The sequence below is a fragment of the Elephas maximus genome, chromosome 4 (assembly GCF_024166365.1).
Source record: "Elephas maximus indicus isolate mEleMax1 chromosome 4, mEleMax1 primary haplotype, whole genome shotgun sequence".
Classification (NCBI taxonomy): domain Eukaryota; kingdom Metazoa; phylum Chordata; class Mammalia; order Proboscidea; family Elephantidae; genus Elephas; species Elephas maximus.
The window spans coordinates 28,237,141-28,254,801 of record NC_064822.1 but is presented as its reverse complement, the minus strand read 5'-3'; the positions used below and the strand labels follow the sequence as shown (position 1 = coordinate 28,254,801).

The 17,661-nt window shown below is 38.1% G+C and overlaps 1 protein-coding gene across 14 annotated transcripts in view; it reads left to right on the top strand.

Moving 5' to 3' along the window:
* The first annotated feature begins 4,489 nt into the window (after nt 1-4,489).
* ANKRD26 (ankyrin repeat domain containing 26) overlaps nt 4,490-17,661 on the top strand; it is an 88,600-nt gene continuing 75,428 nt past the window's right edge. For all 14 annotated transcript variants that reach the window (XM_049881775.1, XM_049881774.1, XM_049881773.1 and 11 more), the window contains exons 1-4: nt 4,490-4,909; nt 8,923-9,037; nt 10,737-10,910; nt 16,116-16,222. In XM_049881775.1, the coding sequence (XP_049737732.1) occupies nt 4,659-4,909; nt 8,923-9,037; nt 10,737-10,910; nt 16,116-16,222 (647 nt within the window). In that variant the 5' untranslated portion in view covers nt 4,490-4,658. The remainder of the gene's footprint in view (nt 4,910-8,922; nt 9,038-10,736; nt 10,911-16,115; nt 16,223-17,661) is intronic.

Genomic DNA, 17,661 nt, shown 5'->3' with positions numbered 1-17,661 from the left:
AAGGTTATAATATTGATAGAGTCATGGATTGAATTGTGTCCCCCCAAAATATGTGTCAGCTTGGTTAGGCCATGATTCCCAGTATTGTGTGGTTGTCCATTTTCTGATTTTACTATGTGCTATTTGTTTTTTTTAAGAAATCATAATGTCTGTCTGTGGTTAGAGGATTAGGGTGGGATGTAATACTCTGGCTCAAGCCACATCCCTGATCCAATGTAAAGGGAGCTTCCCTGGGGTGTGGCCTGCACCACCTTTTATGTTACAAGAGATGAAAGGAAAGGGAAGCAAGCAGAAAGTTGGGGACCTCCTACCACCAAGAAAGCAGCACCAGGACCAGAACGTGTCCTTTGGACCTGGGGTCCCTGCACCTGAAGAGCTCCTTGACCGGAGGAAGGCTAATGACAAGGAATCTTCCTCCACAGCCGACAGAGACAGAAAGCCTTCCCCCGAAGGTGACACCCTATATTTAGACTGGTAACCTAATAGGCTGTGAGAAAATAAATTTCGCTTTGTTAAAGCCATCCACTTGTGGTATTTCTGTTATAGCAGCACTAGATAACTATGACATGAGGGCATATGACACTCTCATACATTGCGATAATAATGTAAATTACTTTAGCCTTTCCAGATGGCAACTGCAGGAGAACGATGTGGTAGTCAGCTTCCTTAAAAATTTACAGACTTTGAAACCCTATGATAGGGTCGTGAGTCAGAATCAGCTTGATAGCAGTGGATTTTGGGTTTTTGGGTTTGGAGAGCAACTTTGCAGCATCCTACAAAATTTGAAAGGTACATGACCTCTGCATTTCCACAACTAGGACTCTACTAAATTCTTAAACATATCCATAAAGGTAATTGTTAAAGATGGTTTCTGCAGCATTTTTTAAAAAACATTTTGTTGTGCTTTATGGGAAAGTTTACACGTCAAATTAGTTTTCCATTCAATAGTTCATACACAAATTGTTCCGTGACATTGGCTGCAATCCTCACACTGTGTCAGCACTTTTTCCATTTCCACCCTGGGTTCCCCATTTCTCTTCAATCCAGTTTCCCTGCCCCTCCTTGCCTTCTGTCTTTGCTTTTGGGCAAATGTTGCTATTTTGGTCTCATATAGTTGATTGTTCTATGGAGCACATTCCTCACAGTGTTACTGTTTACTTTACAGGCCAGTCTATTATTTGGCTGAAAGGTGGGCTCCGGGAGTGGCTTCAGTTACAAGTTTGAAGGGTGTCTCTGCACAATAGTCTCGGGGGTTCCTCCAGTCTCTATCACACCAGTAAGTTTGGTCTTTTTTATGAATTTTAATCTTGTTCTACATTTTTCACCCATTTGAACTGAGAACTTCTATTGTGTTCCTGATTAGAGTGGTCAGTAGTGGTAGCTGGGCACCATCTATTCCTTCTGGTCTTAGGCTAGAGGAGGCTGTGGTTCATGTCGGCCATTAGTTGTGTGGACTAATTGTTTTCTTGAGTGTTTGGTTTTCTTCACTCTCCTTTGCTCCAGATGGGAAGAGAACAACAGCTGTTTCTGAGACATCCATTTACAAGCTTTCAATACCCTAGACACTACTCACCAGGCTAGGGTGTAGAATATTATCTTTATGAACTATGTTATGCCACTTGACCTAGAAGTCCCCTGAAACTATGGTCCTCAGCCTTCATGCACAGTAGCTCAGCCCCACAAAGTGTTTGGGCATGTCCAAGAAGTTTCCGTACCTGTTCCCCTCGTGTACACTATTATATATATGGATACACATACAGCACATATAAATAGGTATGTAGAAACATCCACAACCATACCTATATATAACCCCATCGGGCAGTTCTACCCTGTCCTATAGGGTTGCTATGAGTTGGAATCGACTTGATGGTAGAAGGTTTGTTTTATACTTATCCATGCACCCTGGTGTGCTCCTGTACAACCTCCCACACCTATTTAGCACACATATCTACCTATGCATCTACTCAAAAATTATTGTTATTATTGTAGCTGCAGAATTGTATATGTTATAGTATTTACCATTGTTGTTGTCGTTAGGTACCATCCAGTGAGTTTCCACTCATAGCGAGCGACCCTTTGTACAACTGAATGCAACATTGCCTAGTCCTGCACCATCCTCACAATCACTGGTATGCTTGAGCCCATTGTTGCAGCCGCTGTGTAAATCCATCTCACTGAGTGTTTTCCTCTTTTTTGCTGCCCTCTACTTTCCAGCATGATGTCTTTCTCCAGGGACTGGTCCCTCCTGATAACATGTCCGAAATATGTGAGACAAAGTCTTGCCATCCTTGCTTCTAAGCTGCTTTCTGGTTGTACTTCTTCCAAAAAAGATTTGTCCATTCTTCTGGCAGTCCACTGTATATTCCATATTCTTCACCAACACCATAATTCAAAGGTGTCAGTTATTCTTAAGTCTTCCTCATTCATTGTCCGACTTTTAGGTGCACATGAGATGACTGAAAATACCATGGCTTGAGACAGGCACGCCTTAGTCCTCCAAGTGAGATCTTTGCTTTTTAATGCTTTAAAGAGGTCTTTTGCAGCAGATCTGCCCAACGCAATACATTGATTTCTTGACTGCTGCTTCCATGGGTGTTGATTGTGGATTCAAGTAAAATGAAATCCTTGACAACTTCAATCTTTTCTCTGTTTAACACGATGTTGCTTACTGGTCCAGGTGTGAGGCTTTTTTGTTTCTTTATGTTAAGGTGCAATCCATGCTGAAAGGTGTAGTCTTTGATTTTCATCAGTATGTGTTTCAAGTCCTCTTCACTTTTAGCAAGCAAAGTTAAGTCACCTGCATATCACAGGCTGTTAATCAGTCTTCCTGCAATCTTGATGCCTCATTTTTCTCATACAGTCCAGCTTCTTGGAGTATTTGCTTAGCGTACAGATTGAATTAGTGAAACAATACAACCCTGACGTACACCTTTCTTGACTTTAAACCACTCAGTATCCCCTTGTTCTGTTTGAATGACTTCCTCTTGGTCTATGTACAGGTTCCTCATGAGCACAATGGAGTGTTCTGGAATTCCTGTTCTTTGCAATGTTATCCATAATTTGTTATGGTCCACACAGTCGAATGCCTTTGCATAGTCAATAAAACACAGGTAAACATCTTTCTGGTATTCTCTGCTTTCAGCCAAGATCCACCTGACATCAGCAATGATATCCCTCATTCCAGATTTTCTTCTGATTCTGGCTTGAATCTTCGGCAGTTCCCTGTCGAAGTACTGGTGCAACTGCTTTTGAATAATCCTCAAAAAAATTTTACTTATGTGTGATATAACATCTGAGTTCTGTTGTATCACCTTTCTTTGGAATGGGCACAAATATGGATCTCTTCCAGTTGGTTGGCCAGGTAGCTCTCTTCCAAATTTCTTGCCAAAGACAAGTAAACACTTCCAGCACTGCATCTATTTGCTGAAACATCTTAGTTGTATCAGTGCAGCTTGGACCTCTTCCTTCAGTATCATCGGTTCTTGATCATATGCTACCTGCTGAAATGGTTGGACATGGACCATTTGTTTTTGATACAGACTCTATGTGTATTCCTTCCATCTTCTTTTGATGCTTCCTGTGTTGTTCAATATTTTGCCCATAGAATCCTTCAGAATTGCAATTTGAGGCTTGAATTTTTTTCTTCAGAGAAATTCTTGAAAATGCCAAGCACGACCTTTCCTTTTTGTTTTCTAACTCAGGTCTTTGCATATTTCATTATAATACTTTATCTTCTCAGACTGCCCTTTGAAATCTTCTGTACAGCTCTTTTACTTCATTATTTATTCCATGTGCTTTAGCTACTCTAAGTTCAAGCTAAAGGAGGTGAGAAATGCTAAGCTGCTTGGCAGAATGGACCTTTTTTTTTTTTCTTTTTAAACTACTTACACGTTAGGTAATTCTCCAACATAAATCCTTGAGTGTCTAAAGATTTAAGCAGTGAAAAGAAAAAAAGTAATCAAAACGTAAACGTAAATTTGCGCCGACAGGGAGGGGTAGAAGGCATGTCTTGGACATGAGTTTTCATCTGGAGAATGTGCATTGCTTTTTCCTCATAAATTTGCACCCAGTAACACATATTGCCACAATCTATGAAACCACGAAACCGCCTGCTGTTACTCCATCTGCTAAATTCCCTTGGAAACTCTAGCTGGGGCCCAGAACGACGTGAAAGAGGAATAAGATTTAGAGATTCTTAGTGGAGTTTTTTAGGGACGAGGTCTCCAGAATCCTAAAGCTCCACGCCACTGTAGCCCCAATGTGCAAAGACTGCTTTCCACAAGCACGAGTCTTCCTCTCACAGTTCTCTCCGAATATTCGAACAAATTCCATCGACGACTTGGAAGAGATCGCTACCAGAAGATCAACCAGACCTGAGACGCTTGACTTTGCGCATGCGCACTGGGCACCGTAGCCCGCCGGACCTCTAAGCGCATGCGTGCGGAACGCCGTCTTCCGAGGTGCGCACGCGCACTTGTGTTTAGCGGCATTGCTTGGCTACGGTTATCCTGGACTGCAAGATTCGAAACCGCCGAGTTTTCCTGTTGGGATGTTGTGGCGAGATCGGGTTGGGTTATCTTTAGTGCTGCTTTTGGGCTCAGTTGGCGACAAAAAGCCGAGGGTGAGGTGAAGCGTTTTTGAAACTTGTCGCCTTTGCGATGAAGAAGATTTTTGGCTTCGGGAGTAAGAAGGGCGAGTCGCCCTTGGGCTCCTCCATCAGCCCGAGGAGAGACAGCGCGGGCGTCCGGCAAGAGAATAGTAAAAGCGTTAACTCACAGCCCGGGTACCACATCCGAGACAAAGATCTCGGAAAGATCCACAAAGCTGCCAGCGTGGGTAACGTAGCGAAGGTGCAGCAGATTCTTTTGCTCGGGAAAAATGGCTTGAATGATAGAGATAAAACGAACAGGTAATAGGGACTGCGTGGCAGGCTGGCGATGGGGCCAGCGGGAGGACGCAGGGGGTTCTGCTGGAAGCGCCCACGTCCCGGCTCAGCCGACGGTGAACGCTCCTGTCACCCAAGGGTGCTCGGCTGTCTTCCCTCCTGGTGGCGCAGTGGTTAAGCGTACTGCTACCAACTGAAAGGTCACAGGTTGGAACCCACCAGCTGCTCCAGGGAGAAAGATGTGGCAGTCTGCTTCCTAAAGATTTACAGCCTTGGAAACTCTATGGGCAGCTGTGCTCTGTGCTATAGGGTTGCTGGGTCGGAATTGCACTGGAAGGCAGTGGGTGTTCAGTAAGGTTCCTCAGCACCTAGGGCATGGAAACTACGTGGGGTTTAGGGCCCAGGAGGTCTTTATGAGCAGCGAGAGCAAAAACAAAATTTTAGCTGTTTTCCAGTCTATTTATAATATCCCTTATAGAGCACTTTATTGAGTTTTAAAGTGATTTAACTGAATGTTAATAATAATGGAAAGAAATAAGATGTAGTATATACAAATTTTATTTTTGATGTGCACATTTAAAACCATAATGCTATACGTTATAGAAAGTGCATAATGAGAGACATAATTGCCGTAATATATCAATTTATGGGCTAAAAATTCTTTTGATAAAATCCAGTTTCCGTTTGGATATTATCATTATCTACCTGTGTAGCTATGTACTCTTTACCAAGGGACCTTAGAAGGAAACTTCGAGGTGGGACGATGGTTCATGCTCTTGAAGAAGAAGACTAGCTTTTCTCAGAATAGGAGCCCCTTCTATATTTATCAATTTTACGTAAACCAAATAAAAATATCAGGGTTTTAAAAAAATTGAATTACATATGATGTCTGTCTTTTACTGTTGTGATAATAAGGTTTTGTAAAGAGGTAAACAAAGACTGGCCCTTCTGCATATCAGATATGCTATATATTTTCACAAATTGTTTACTAGCAACCGAATAGACAGATAAATGAGTGCAACAGAATAGAAAAGCCAGAAACATTCAAATGTATGTAAGGAGTTAGGACTTGATACTGGTGATATTTCATATTAGTACGGAAAAGATAAATTATTCATAAATGGTGGATAAATGCCTGCTATTTGGAGAAAACAAGCAGTTCCAGATGGAATGTAGATTAAGATTTTTTAAATATGAAAAATGAGAGAAGTACCAGAAGGCAGATCGGGCCTATTTATACATTTTTATGGTAACGGAGAGCTTTCTTGTCACCTCAAAAGCAATTATTCTTTTTTTAAAATAACATGCTTTCAGTGAAAGTTTACACAGCAAATTAAGTTCCCATTTGACAGTTTCTACAGATAGGTCAGTGACATTAGGTACATTTTTCACAATGAGTCAACATTCTCTCTTATTGCATTCTGTCAGTTTCCACTGCTCTTAGTTAAAAGCAAGTATTTTGAAGGTTAATTGAGAAATGCAAATTTTTTCAAATCCACAAGAAAAAAGCTACCCTTTTAATTGAAATTAGGCAAAGTAGTTTTTGCAGAAAATCTACAAGTGACCAACATAGGAAAAAATACATAGTGTCCCTGGTAAGAGAAGAAATTGAAGTTATAAGAGAAATGAAATACAATTTTCTACCCACAAAGCTTGTGAGGATGAGGTGTAATGAAAATTTACACTGCTGGAAGTTTAATTTGCTTATGACTGTTCAAATAGGCTATTTGGTGATAAGTATCGCATCTTAAAAATGTTTATACCCTTCCAGCCATCAATTCTATTTATATTAAAATATCTTTAGAAAATAAATAGGGAAATGTAATATACACTATTTTTCAAAGGGCTGCTTAAAATAGCAATATATTAAGGGGAACCCATATAATCTAATAGACTTCATAAATAAATTGCAGTGTACCCATAGGACGGAACATTATGTGCTCATTGAAGGTGGCATAGATACAATGTATGTTGACCTACAAAAATGTATTTTGGTACATCCTTAAGTGAGAATAAAATCAGTCTGACAATACATATACATTGACTATGATCTTATGTTAGCCAAAAGTTCTTATTAAAAAAAACCAAACCTGTTTTTGTCGAGCCAAATCAGACTCAGCGACACTGTAGGACAGCGTAGAACTGCCTCATAGGGTTTCCAAGGAGCTGCTGGTGGTTTAGGTGGTGGATTAGAACTGCCGACCATTTGGTTAGCAGCCAAACGCTTAACTGCTGCACCACCAGGGCTCCAAAGTATGTCTAAGATGTGATAAAACTTATTATTTCCAGGTGTTTATAAGTGAGTTTTTCTTATCTGTAATTTCTACAATGAATATACTTGCATAAAATTTTTTTATTTAAAGTTTATTAAGAATGAAATCATCCTTGGGAAGTAGGAATATGAATCTTGCACAGGTGAAAATAATCTATCAATTTTTCTTTGAGGATTGGTATCTTCTGACAATGTTTAGCTTCTTCAAAAGGAAATCTTTTTATTACTCTGTGCTTATATATATTATTATGCATGTTTTTTATTATATACATATATTTTTATTATGTATGGGTTTGTGTATGTTATATATAAATGATTATAGGTTAATCATTTTATTACTCTGGGTACTAAAGTACATATTCATATAGGAACATAATGATAGAAAATGAGAATTGTATTTTATCAGTCTTCTTGAAAAATATTGAACCCCTCAACTGAAAATATCTGTTCCTTCAGTCATCCTTGAATCTATTTATTCATCAAACAACCTGAACACCTATTAGCAGACATATTCTACTATATCTTAGATTCTTTTCATCCTAAAAATGATATGTTTACCTGCTCAGTCTGAACAAGTTGAGAAGGTGAGAATTGAAGTATTAGGACTTAATGTCAGGTGAAGCTTTTCTTCTCTCCTTTCAAACAAAGGCATTTCTGAAGGCAGGAAATTGTAAAAGATGACTTTTAACTGCCCTTGAAAAATTTACAACAGTATTAAATACTAATATTATTCATTGGAAATATCTGATTTACATAGATTATATATTTCTAAATATTGAATAAAATGAGCCATACCTATGCATATAATTCCTGAGTGTCCTTTGGCTGTGTTAAAGTTTCTTGAAAATCAAAGTAAGAATTACTTTATCTTTCTAATTTCCTTTTTTTAAATTTCAGCCCTCTTTTCCCATAACGCTTTTAAGAAGAATTGATTTCAATGTCCACTGTATGATTAGAACTGCAATAGACCTACCTATTGTGTATACCATATTTCACTTAATGTGAGGCATCATGGATTGTAAGATGTCCTATTTTATGTATCAATAAGAAATTTTAAAAACTGCCACCAGTTATAATTGTAAGATCAGTTATAAGTAGCATTCCAGTGTCAAAGTTGTTAAAATGTGAGAAAATGAGCACCTTAGAATAATAGAAATATAGTATTAACTCTAATTCTTGATAAAAACCCAACCCACTGCCGTCTAGTCGATTCCAACTCATAGCAACCCTATAGGACAGAGTAGAACCGCCCAAATTCTTGATACATATCTATAAACTAGAAACAAAATGTTACTGAATTGAAATGTCTTTGTTTAGTATGTAATAATAATAAAAATATTATTAGTTAACAATTACTGAGCGATGTTTGTGCTAGGAATTGTTCTAAACACTTTGCATAGGTTCTTATTTATGCATCACAGTGATGTTCTGTGAGGTAGCTACTTTTTTAACCTTCAGTTTATTGATGAGGATATTGAGGAACACAAAAACTAACTGATAGCTAATAAGCGACAGTTAAGTAGGATTCAAACCTAAAGTGGGCTGAATCCAAAGATTATGCCCTTTCTTTTTAAATAGGCTGCAGTTTCATTAATGTAGTGAGTAATTAGAGCTAACAAATGTTTAACTTTCTATGGAAGAAAATCAAGCACTTGTTTTGAAGTTACAGGAATAACATGCTGTTGAATGTTCGCTATTACATGAATAATTGTGTATTCTGAGATAGTGTACTGTAATTTTCTAAAATGTCTTTTTACTTTCATAGGACTGCTCTACATTTGGCCTGTGCCAATGGCCATCCAGAAGTGGTAACTCTCCTAGTAGAGAGAAAATGCCAGCTTAACCTCTGTGACAGTGAAAACAGGACAGCTCTGATTAAGGTATGTAGTAGCCAGCTATTTCAGTATGAAATGGATTTGATTTAAATACTTAGAATGAAATGAATTTATCTCATTTAAATATAACTAATTGGTAAAGTATTTGAAATGTTTACTTTTAAAACATTTATTGTAAATTTATAATGGAATTTAAATAAAACTTGCAGTTTTTAAGTGTACATTTTAGAGGCATTAATTGTATTCACAATGCTGTACAACCATTGCCATTATCTTTTTTTTTTTTTAACCATTGCCATTACCTATATCCAAAACTTTCTGGTCACCCCAAAGAGAAATTCTGCACCCATTAAGCAATAATTCCCCATTCGCTTTCCCCTATCCCTTTCTAAACTCTAATCTACTTTCTGTATCTATGAATTTGCTTTTTCTAGGTATTTCATATAAGGTCCTTTTGTGTCTGACTTATTTCACATAGTAAAATGTTTTCAAGGTTCATCGATGTTACAGCATGTAGCAGAGCTTTATTTCACCTTTTTTTTAAATTAACTTTTGTTGTGCTTTAAGTGAAAATTTACAAATCAGGTCAGTCTCTCATAGAAAAATTTACATACACCTTGCTGTACACTCCTAATTGCTCTCCCTCTAATGAGATTTAGCACAGTTCTTCTCTCTACCCTCTTTCCTCATGTTCATTCGGGTAGCTTCTGGCCCTCCCTGCCCGCTCATCTCCCCTCCAGACAGGAGATGCCAACATAGTCTCATGTGTCTACTTGATCCAAGAAGCTTGTTCTTCACCAGTATCATTTACCATCCTGTATTCCAGTCCAATCCCTGTCTGAAGAGTTGGCTTTGGGAATGATTCCTGTCTTCGGCTAACAAAAGGTCTGGGGACTCTGGCCTCCGGGGTCCTTCTAGTCCCAGTCTGACCATTAAGTCTGGTCTTTTTACGAGAATTTGGGGTCTGCATCCCACTGCTCTCCTGCTTCCTCAGGGGTTCTTTGTTGTGTTCCCTGTCAGGGCAGTCATCGGTTGTGGCTGGGCACCATCTAATTCTTCTGGTCTTAGCCTGATGTAGTCTCTGGTTTATGTGGTCCTTTCTGTCTCTTAGGCTTGTGATTACTTTGTGTCTTTGGTGTTCTTCATTCTTCCTTGCGCCAGGAGGGTTGAGAGCAATTGATACATCTTAGATGGCTGCTTGCTAGTGTTTAAGACCCCAGACGCCACTCTCCAAAGTAGGATGCAGAATGTTTCCTTAACGGATTTTATTATGCCAGTTGACTTACATGTCCCCTGAAACCATGGTGCTCAAACCCCCGCCCTTTATTTCAGTTTATGGCTGAATAATATTCCATTGTATGGAATATTTTATTTATCCATCCATCTGTGGATAGTCACTTGGGTGGTTTCTACCTGGCAGCTATTGTGAATAATGCTGTAACGAACACTGGCGTACAAGTATCTATTTGAGTCCCTGCTTTCAAGTCTTTTGGGTATATACATATCTAAGAGTGGAATATCTGGGTCATATGTTTAACTTTTTGGGGAATCATTGAACTGTTTTCCAACAGTGGCTGCAGCATTTTACATTCCCACCAGCAGTGCACGAGGGTTCCAGTTTCTCTACATTCTTGCCAATACTTTTTCTTTTCTTTTTTTGATAATAGCTATTCTGTTGGGTGCATGGAATGTTTACTGCTAATTCCTAGAATTTATACTCAGTTTCTCCTTATAATACTGACAGGCTGTACAGTGCCAGGAAGAGGAATGTGCAACTATTCTGCTAGAACATGGTGCCGACCCAAATCTTACGGACGTCAGTGGCAACACTGCTCTCCACTATGCTGCCTGTGGTCAGAATATATCAATAGCAGCAAAACTGCTTTCACACGGTGCAAATATTGAAGCAAGAAACAAGGTATGGATTAAACAACTTTATTTACAAAATATTTGAAATATATATATTTTTTAACATCGATGTAAGTAGGGTCAGTTTTACATATTTGAAGTTCAAGCATTCTCTGAATGAAAATATTTTGGAATAGCTTAATTGTTTAAGACTTCACTTTAAATGATACTTTCTAAAGGAAACACTAGAGGGTATAGTCATCTTTTATGCATTTGTGGCAAATATTTGTGAGAACAGTGAATTTAATTGTTAAAGATAAAGCTTTTTTGAAGTATCTCTTTCTACCAAAGCTTTTTTTTTTCCTAATTAGTATAAAACAACATAGGAAAACAGAATTTACTTTGGAAATAGGTTTATTACAAATTAAAACATAAGCATTTTACAATAAATAGAATTAGTGCTGCTGCTAACGAGTTCCTATTTTATTAAAAATGTGATTTCATATAAAAGTGATTTATCTCAATGGCCAAAGCTTAAAAGGAAAAAAGAAAACTAAAAAGAAGAAAGCAGTCAACAATTTGTGGCCAGTTTTGAAATTTGATAATTAAAGCAAAAATAAACACTAAGATTTTTTTCCCCCCCATTTTATGTTTAGGCAAGGTACTCTTCAATTTGGGGGATAATAATTCTCATTTTGGGAAAGAGTGAGTAAGTTGTAAAGTTACCTAGAGATCAATTTAAGGAGGACTGAGGGAACCAGATTGTCAGTGAGCAGTGGTGATTAAGTGAGAAACAAGAGGGAAGAATGGATAATTAACTGACATATTGTCCTGTTCTGGCAGAAACAGCCACTTAGATAAGAGACTAAACTCTGTTCTTAAATCTAGAATATCTCTTTGGGAAGGTGGGAGGTAAGGAGCTTATGAATAATGAAATCAAGTTGTAGCTTGAATTTTCCTAGTCCGTTTGACCTCAGTTCAGCAAAATTAAATACAGTTCTCAGCAAGTGAGTCTATCTCTCTTCCCTTTTTCGGCCAAATTCCCAAATGATAAAGGGATTTCAGTTACAGATGAGATTGAAATGATTGTCTGCTATATTCGTTTTCAGCTAGATTTGTGCATCACAGCCACCTGGGGAATTTAAAAAAAATTTCAAGCCTAGGTTGTACCCCTGAAGATTTTGATTCAGTAAATGTAAATTTCAGTAAATACTTCCTAGAGATTCTGATGCAACTCCTGGTTAACAACCACTTAATAGATGAGTGTAATATATAAACTCCCAGATCTCAAAAGCTTAAGAAGTTCCTAGAAGATTTGGTATTAATAGGAGTTACTTCCTTCAATTCTTTCCTTTCCAATATTAGCCTGAGTTACTGTAATCTAGGTGGGAGTAATAGTGTCAGAACCTGTCTAACTTCAGGGTAGATAATGATGAAGACCAGCCCAAAGCTGATTCTCATGAGGTGGAGGTCAGACATACCTTCACCCTCTAACCTTTTTACCGATTCTGACACCAGCCGTCCCTCCCACGGCACTCTGTACTCTTCTGGGTTTGATAATCCATTGCAGTGGCCACGTAGAACTCACAGACCATGCTTACAGTTAGGTGGTTAATAAAGGAAGTAACAGGCTACAACTCAGGATCAGAATCAGAAAGCATGTGGGCAAAATTTCCCTTCTTCAGTGCAGGACAGGTCTCTCAGCTTCTCTCAGTCATGCAGGCCTCTTCTCAGTCCCCTGAAGACAGGGTCCTGTAGGCCTCCTCAGAACAGGCTTCTCTTGGCCCTGCTGTTTGTCACCACCAGCTCTCCCACAGGGCCCCTTCTGGGCCTGTTGCTGCATACTCTGCCACTGGGCCCCATCAGGGCCTGTCGCCGCCTTCAGTGTTACAGACCTTGACCTGTGTTAAAGCTTTTAGGAGGTTTCTTGTCTCCTCTCTGCTTCTTCTGCTGCTTCCCGTGGCTTCTTTCTGTCTTAAAAATCTCTGTGGGGTTGGCTGCATATATAAATAACTACTTGTCAATGTCAAGGCATGGCCCCTCCCACCAGGTCCACAAACTGACCATTCCCCTCTTGGTAGGCCGCAGATACTTCATTTACATAGTAGGCTATATCACCTCATTTGCATAGTTCATTGACTAATTCCTGCAAGGTGGATACCAGTCACAGGACAGGCTGCAGCCCAGGACCAGACAAAAAGTAACAAACCACAGGTTGTTTACAGCTTACCCAGGAAGTGTCAGTCAACCTGGACAATTGTAACAAATCCTCAAGGTTTAGGAGAAAAAAACTCTCAAATGGTTTTTCCAAAGAACCAAGGCAAAAGGCCACATAGAGGAACTCATTTCACCACACTTATCTTTTTCTACCTTGATGGCTGGGAAGTTAAAAGGAATAATATTGGCAATATCTATTGGCTTGTAGAATCACATCTTTTTTTCCTTCTCGTTGTTGAGGCACGCTTTAGAAATTTGCTTATTGATAATCTTTTAATAAGTAAGAGGCTGACCCTTTAAGAAGTTTTCATCTCTTTGTTATCACTCAGGTCAACAAATGCTTATTACTAATGGGGTTATCCCTATTAGAATAGTGGCAAATCGTGGACCTTTTTTTTTTTTTTAGTTGAAACAGTTTTATAGAATATCTCAGTATGTCTGCTAAATTCATAGAACCCTTGTATAATCAGGATGACAGTTTTAAACATTTAAAACCATAAATTTCATAAGAAATAACACAGAGGGGAATTTTTTTAATACTTTAGTTTTCAGCAGTTCTCCGAATTAATTATCCATTTGATTAACAATTTGGGAGAGTCAAATTCAAATAGGCTGTAAATTAGTAAGCGTTGGAAATGTTCTTGAAGGGGGTATTATGAGTCTTAATAGCAATTTTTATTACACTTTGGAGCCTGACTTTTTGGCAAAATGTCATTAAAGAAAGGAAGGATTTTACATCCAAATATTTGCTTTATATGCAACCATTTGGAAACACATCCACAGCAAAGATGAAAACATAAGTGGCCTGCAGACTAAATGTGGCCCATAGGTGATTTGCCTCCATAGACTAAGCCAACTTTTAAAATTTAGGAAACTCACGTAGAAATCTAGAGACTGCTCCCTTTATACAGGGTATGTGTTCTCCAGTTTGCTACTCTTACCATCCAGACACTTCACTTACTCAGATTACCTAGCCCATCTTAGTAAACATTCAAGTTTACAACTCCTGTTTTATAGGATACTTTGATAAAGGTTAAAGTTTTCAAGAGAGCTTATTTTAACTTATAATATATAGTTTATATTTTTCAAGTTAGAATTTTGAAGTTGATTTTTAAGACTCTATATACTATTAATAGTTATATTGTCATTGGAATGTCTGTGAGTGTTATTAGATTAATCATGGTTATAGTTGGATGGGTTGTGGATATTACGGACAATATCTTTCTCCTCAGCATTGCCCCCTAAAAATGCAGTGGCTTGCATTATGCTAAAAATGATCTGTGTAGATCATTATTGGAATTTTTATTGGTTAGCCATTATATTTTAAATTCTGATGTATATTTTGCCTAAAATAAAAAATAATATAAAGTAGCAATTAAAATGGAAAGCAAAATAAAAATGAACTTAAAAAGAAAGTAGAAAATGATGCGTTAGGACCCCAGGAACTTATTATAATAGAAGAAAAAAAATTTGCACTGAGCTTTCCAGCAGCTAAAATAAAAAATCTTCCATCTTGTAGTAGGAGAAAACCCATGAAACAGTAATAAGCAGTGTAAGTTTGTTAGGAGCCTGTCTCTTGATTCTGAGCTCATTTATTCAGTGACCTATTTGGAGCATAAGCGCCTGACGTTGGCGCCTGGGATCCTGACACTATTGACAGAAGAGACTCTAACAAGTTTGCATAACATGAAGCCTCTGATAACTATATCCTTGGAATTCTTAATTCCTGAAATATTAATAAGGTTATCACAGAAAGTATTATCAAATATGGATCAAGCAAAGTTCAACAGACGTCTTTAGTACTCAGATTATCAAACATAGATGACCGTGGAATCTGTTATTGAGCCATAGAACTTACCTTCTGGTAAAATAAGTGTTCTTTGGAATATAGTCTAAGAAACACTGCTCTAAAGATAACCATTTAGATCATTGATTCAATAAGAATACTTTAAACATTTACTACTACAGTAAAACCTGAAAGCCAGACCCCATGTGTCGTAGTCATCTAGTGCTGCTATAACAAATACCATAAGTGGATGGCTTTAACAAAGAGAAGTTTATTCTCTCTCAGTCCGGGAGGCTAGAAGTCAGAATTTAGGGTGCCAGCTCCAGGGGAAGGTTTTCTCTCTCTGTCAGCTCCGGAGGAAGGTCCTTGTCATCAGTCTTCTCTTAGTCAGGGAGCATCTCAGCACAGGAACCTCGGGTCCAAAGGACGCGGTCTGCTCCTGGCGCAGCTTTCTTGGTGGTATGGGGTTCCCATGTCTCTCTGCTCACTTCTCTCTTTTATATCTCAAAAGAGATTGCCTTAAGACACTATCTAATCTTGTAGATATCATCAATATAACAGCCACTAATTCATCTCATTACATCATAGTGATAGAATTTACAACACAGAGGGAAATCACATCAGATGACAAAACTGTAGACAATCATACAATACTGGGGAATCATGACCTCGCCAAGTTGATAGATATTTTGGGGGGACACAGTTCAATCCATGACGCTGTGTAAGATGGAAACCTGTCAGAGAAGGAAAATACAAATATTTTCCACTAATAGAGAGCAATAGAAAAATAAACTGTACCCTGTCAAAGGTAGAAACTTGTGGGACCTGGAAAAACAAGGCAGTCCCATTGAGTTCTAGCTCTCACAGGTTTCCCTGTATATTCTAGGGTTTGGGGATAAAGAGGTAAAAGATACAGTCCCTGCTTTCAAGAAGTTCTTGGTTGAGGTAGGGACTGATAAAATAATTACAATATTTGTGATGTAATTATTGTAATTACAAATGCTGTGATGGAAGCAGAGATTCTTGGAACCGGTAAATGTTTAAAGTGAGTTTTGGAGAATGAATGTGGAGTTAATCTGGTGAAGAGGTAAGGGTGAGGGGGGCATTTCAAAGAAAAGGAACAGCACATGGGAAAGAGGGGGGGTGAGAGGAAGGGACTACTTTATCTTCCCATATTATATGCTTTAGTTTATAGTATCTTGTTTAAGGTTTTAAACAAGTTGAGAAATATGTAAATTTTCTAAGTCATAAATTGTTTTTCCTATTTTGCAGAATGACCTCACCCCACTTTTACTTGCTGTAAGTGAAAACAAACAGCAAATGGTGGAATTTTTAGTAAAGAAAGAAGCAAATATACATGCAGTTGATAAGGCAAAAAGGTGCAGTAGTTTTTTTTTTTTTGGTAATTTTAAAATCTTAGTGTTCTGGGGTAACAATCGTCAAGTCAGAAAGATTAAATTATATGAAGAGGATTAATTTATAATTATTTGCCTATAGTGAAAATGTCAGCACTAATCACCAGTTAGGTAGAAAAGCAATTATTCTGACTGCATAACATGAAGAACAGGATATAGTGGAATTCCTGTTCCTTTATATTTACTGATTTTTTTTGTCTTATGATCTTATATTAGCTAAAAGGGTTTCATATTAGTTTCATAAAGGACAGACTCTCAATTTTAGTTTATGATGCAGTATTGAACTTCTTAACCCTTAGTAGTATTTTTTAACCTCTGCTTCTTATATACTTTTCCTTAAAAGATGCTATATTAAACATAAATAGGAGTTGAATATCAGTTTATCTTTTGGATGACTCTGCTTAAAATTGCTTACTTTGACTAATGTTGACATTACATTGTTCTTTTGTGACTATTACTGTTACCAGACACTGTGGACTTGTCAGTTTTTATCTTTTTCTATTTCTAGTATATTTTGATGTTTTTATTTTTAATTGAGCAGAGGAAAGAAAGATAACCTTTAATGAAGACAAGTTGTAGGTGGGTAATGAAAAGAGATGGGCTTTAGATTTACAGAAGTCTGGCTTAATTCCTAGCTTTCGCATTTGCTAGGTATGTGACTTTGGATATATAAAATGGCCAACTATGTTTCCTGATGTGAAAACCAAAAAAAAACCCATTGCCATTCAGTCGATTCTGACTCAGTGACCCTATAGGACAGAGTAGAGCTGCTCCATAGGATTTCCAAGGAGCAGCTGGTAGATTCAAACTGCCAACCTTTTGTTTAGTAGCTGTAGCACACCGTAGCTTTTAACCACTGTGCCACCAGGGCTCCCTAATATGAAAAAGAGAGTAATAATATATCCTGCAGGGGTGATTGGGTGTCACAGCCTCATCTACCCTGAGGCCAGAAGAACTAGATGGTGCCTGGCTACTACTACAGACTGTTTTGACCAGGGTCACAATAGATGGACCCTGATAGAATGGGAGAAGAATGTAGAACAGAACTCAAATACCAATAAAGTCCAGACTTTTTGGACCAGTTTTGACTGGAGGACTACCTGAGACTATTGCCCTGAGATACCCTTTAAACCTTGAGCCCAAACTATCCCCTGAGGTCACGTTTTAGTGAAATAACACATTGGCACACAAAATAAAAGATACTAGCCGTGAGTATGGTGCTCCAGTAAAAAACCATCTTTATGAGACCAAAAGGTCAACCATCGCTCTAAAGCAAAGATGTCAAGATATGGGGGCAGGGAAACTAGAGTATGCAATTAAAGAGAATGTTGACACGTTGTGAAAAAGGTAACTAATGCCACTGAATAATTTGTGTGGAAATCGTCAAATAGGAACCTCATTTG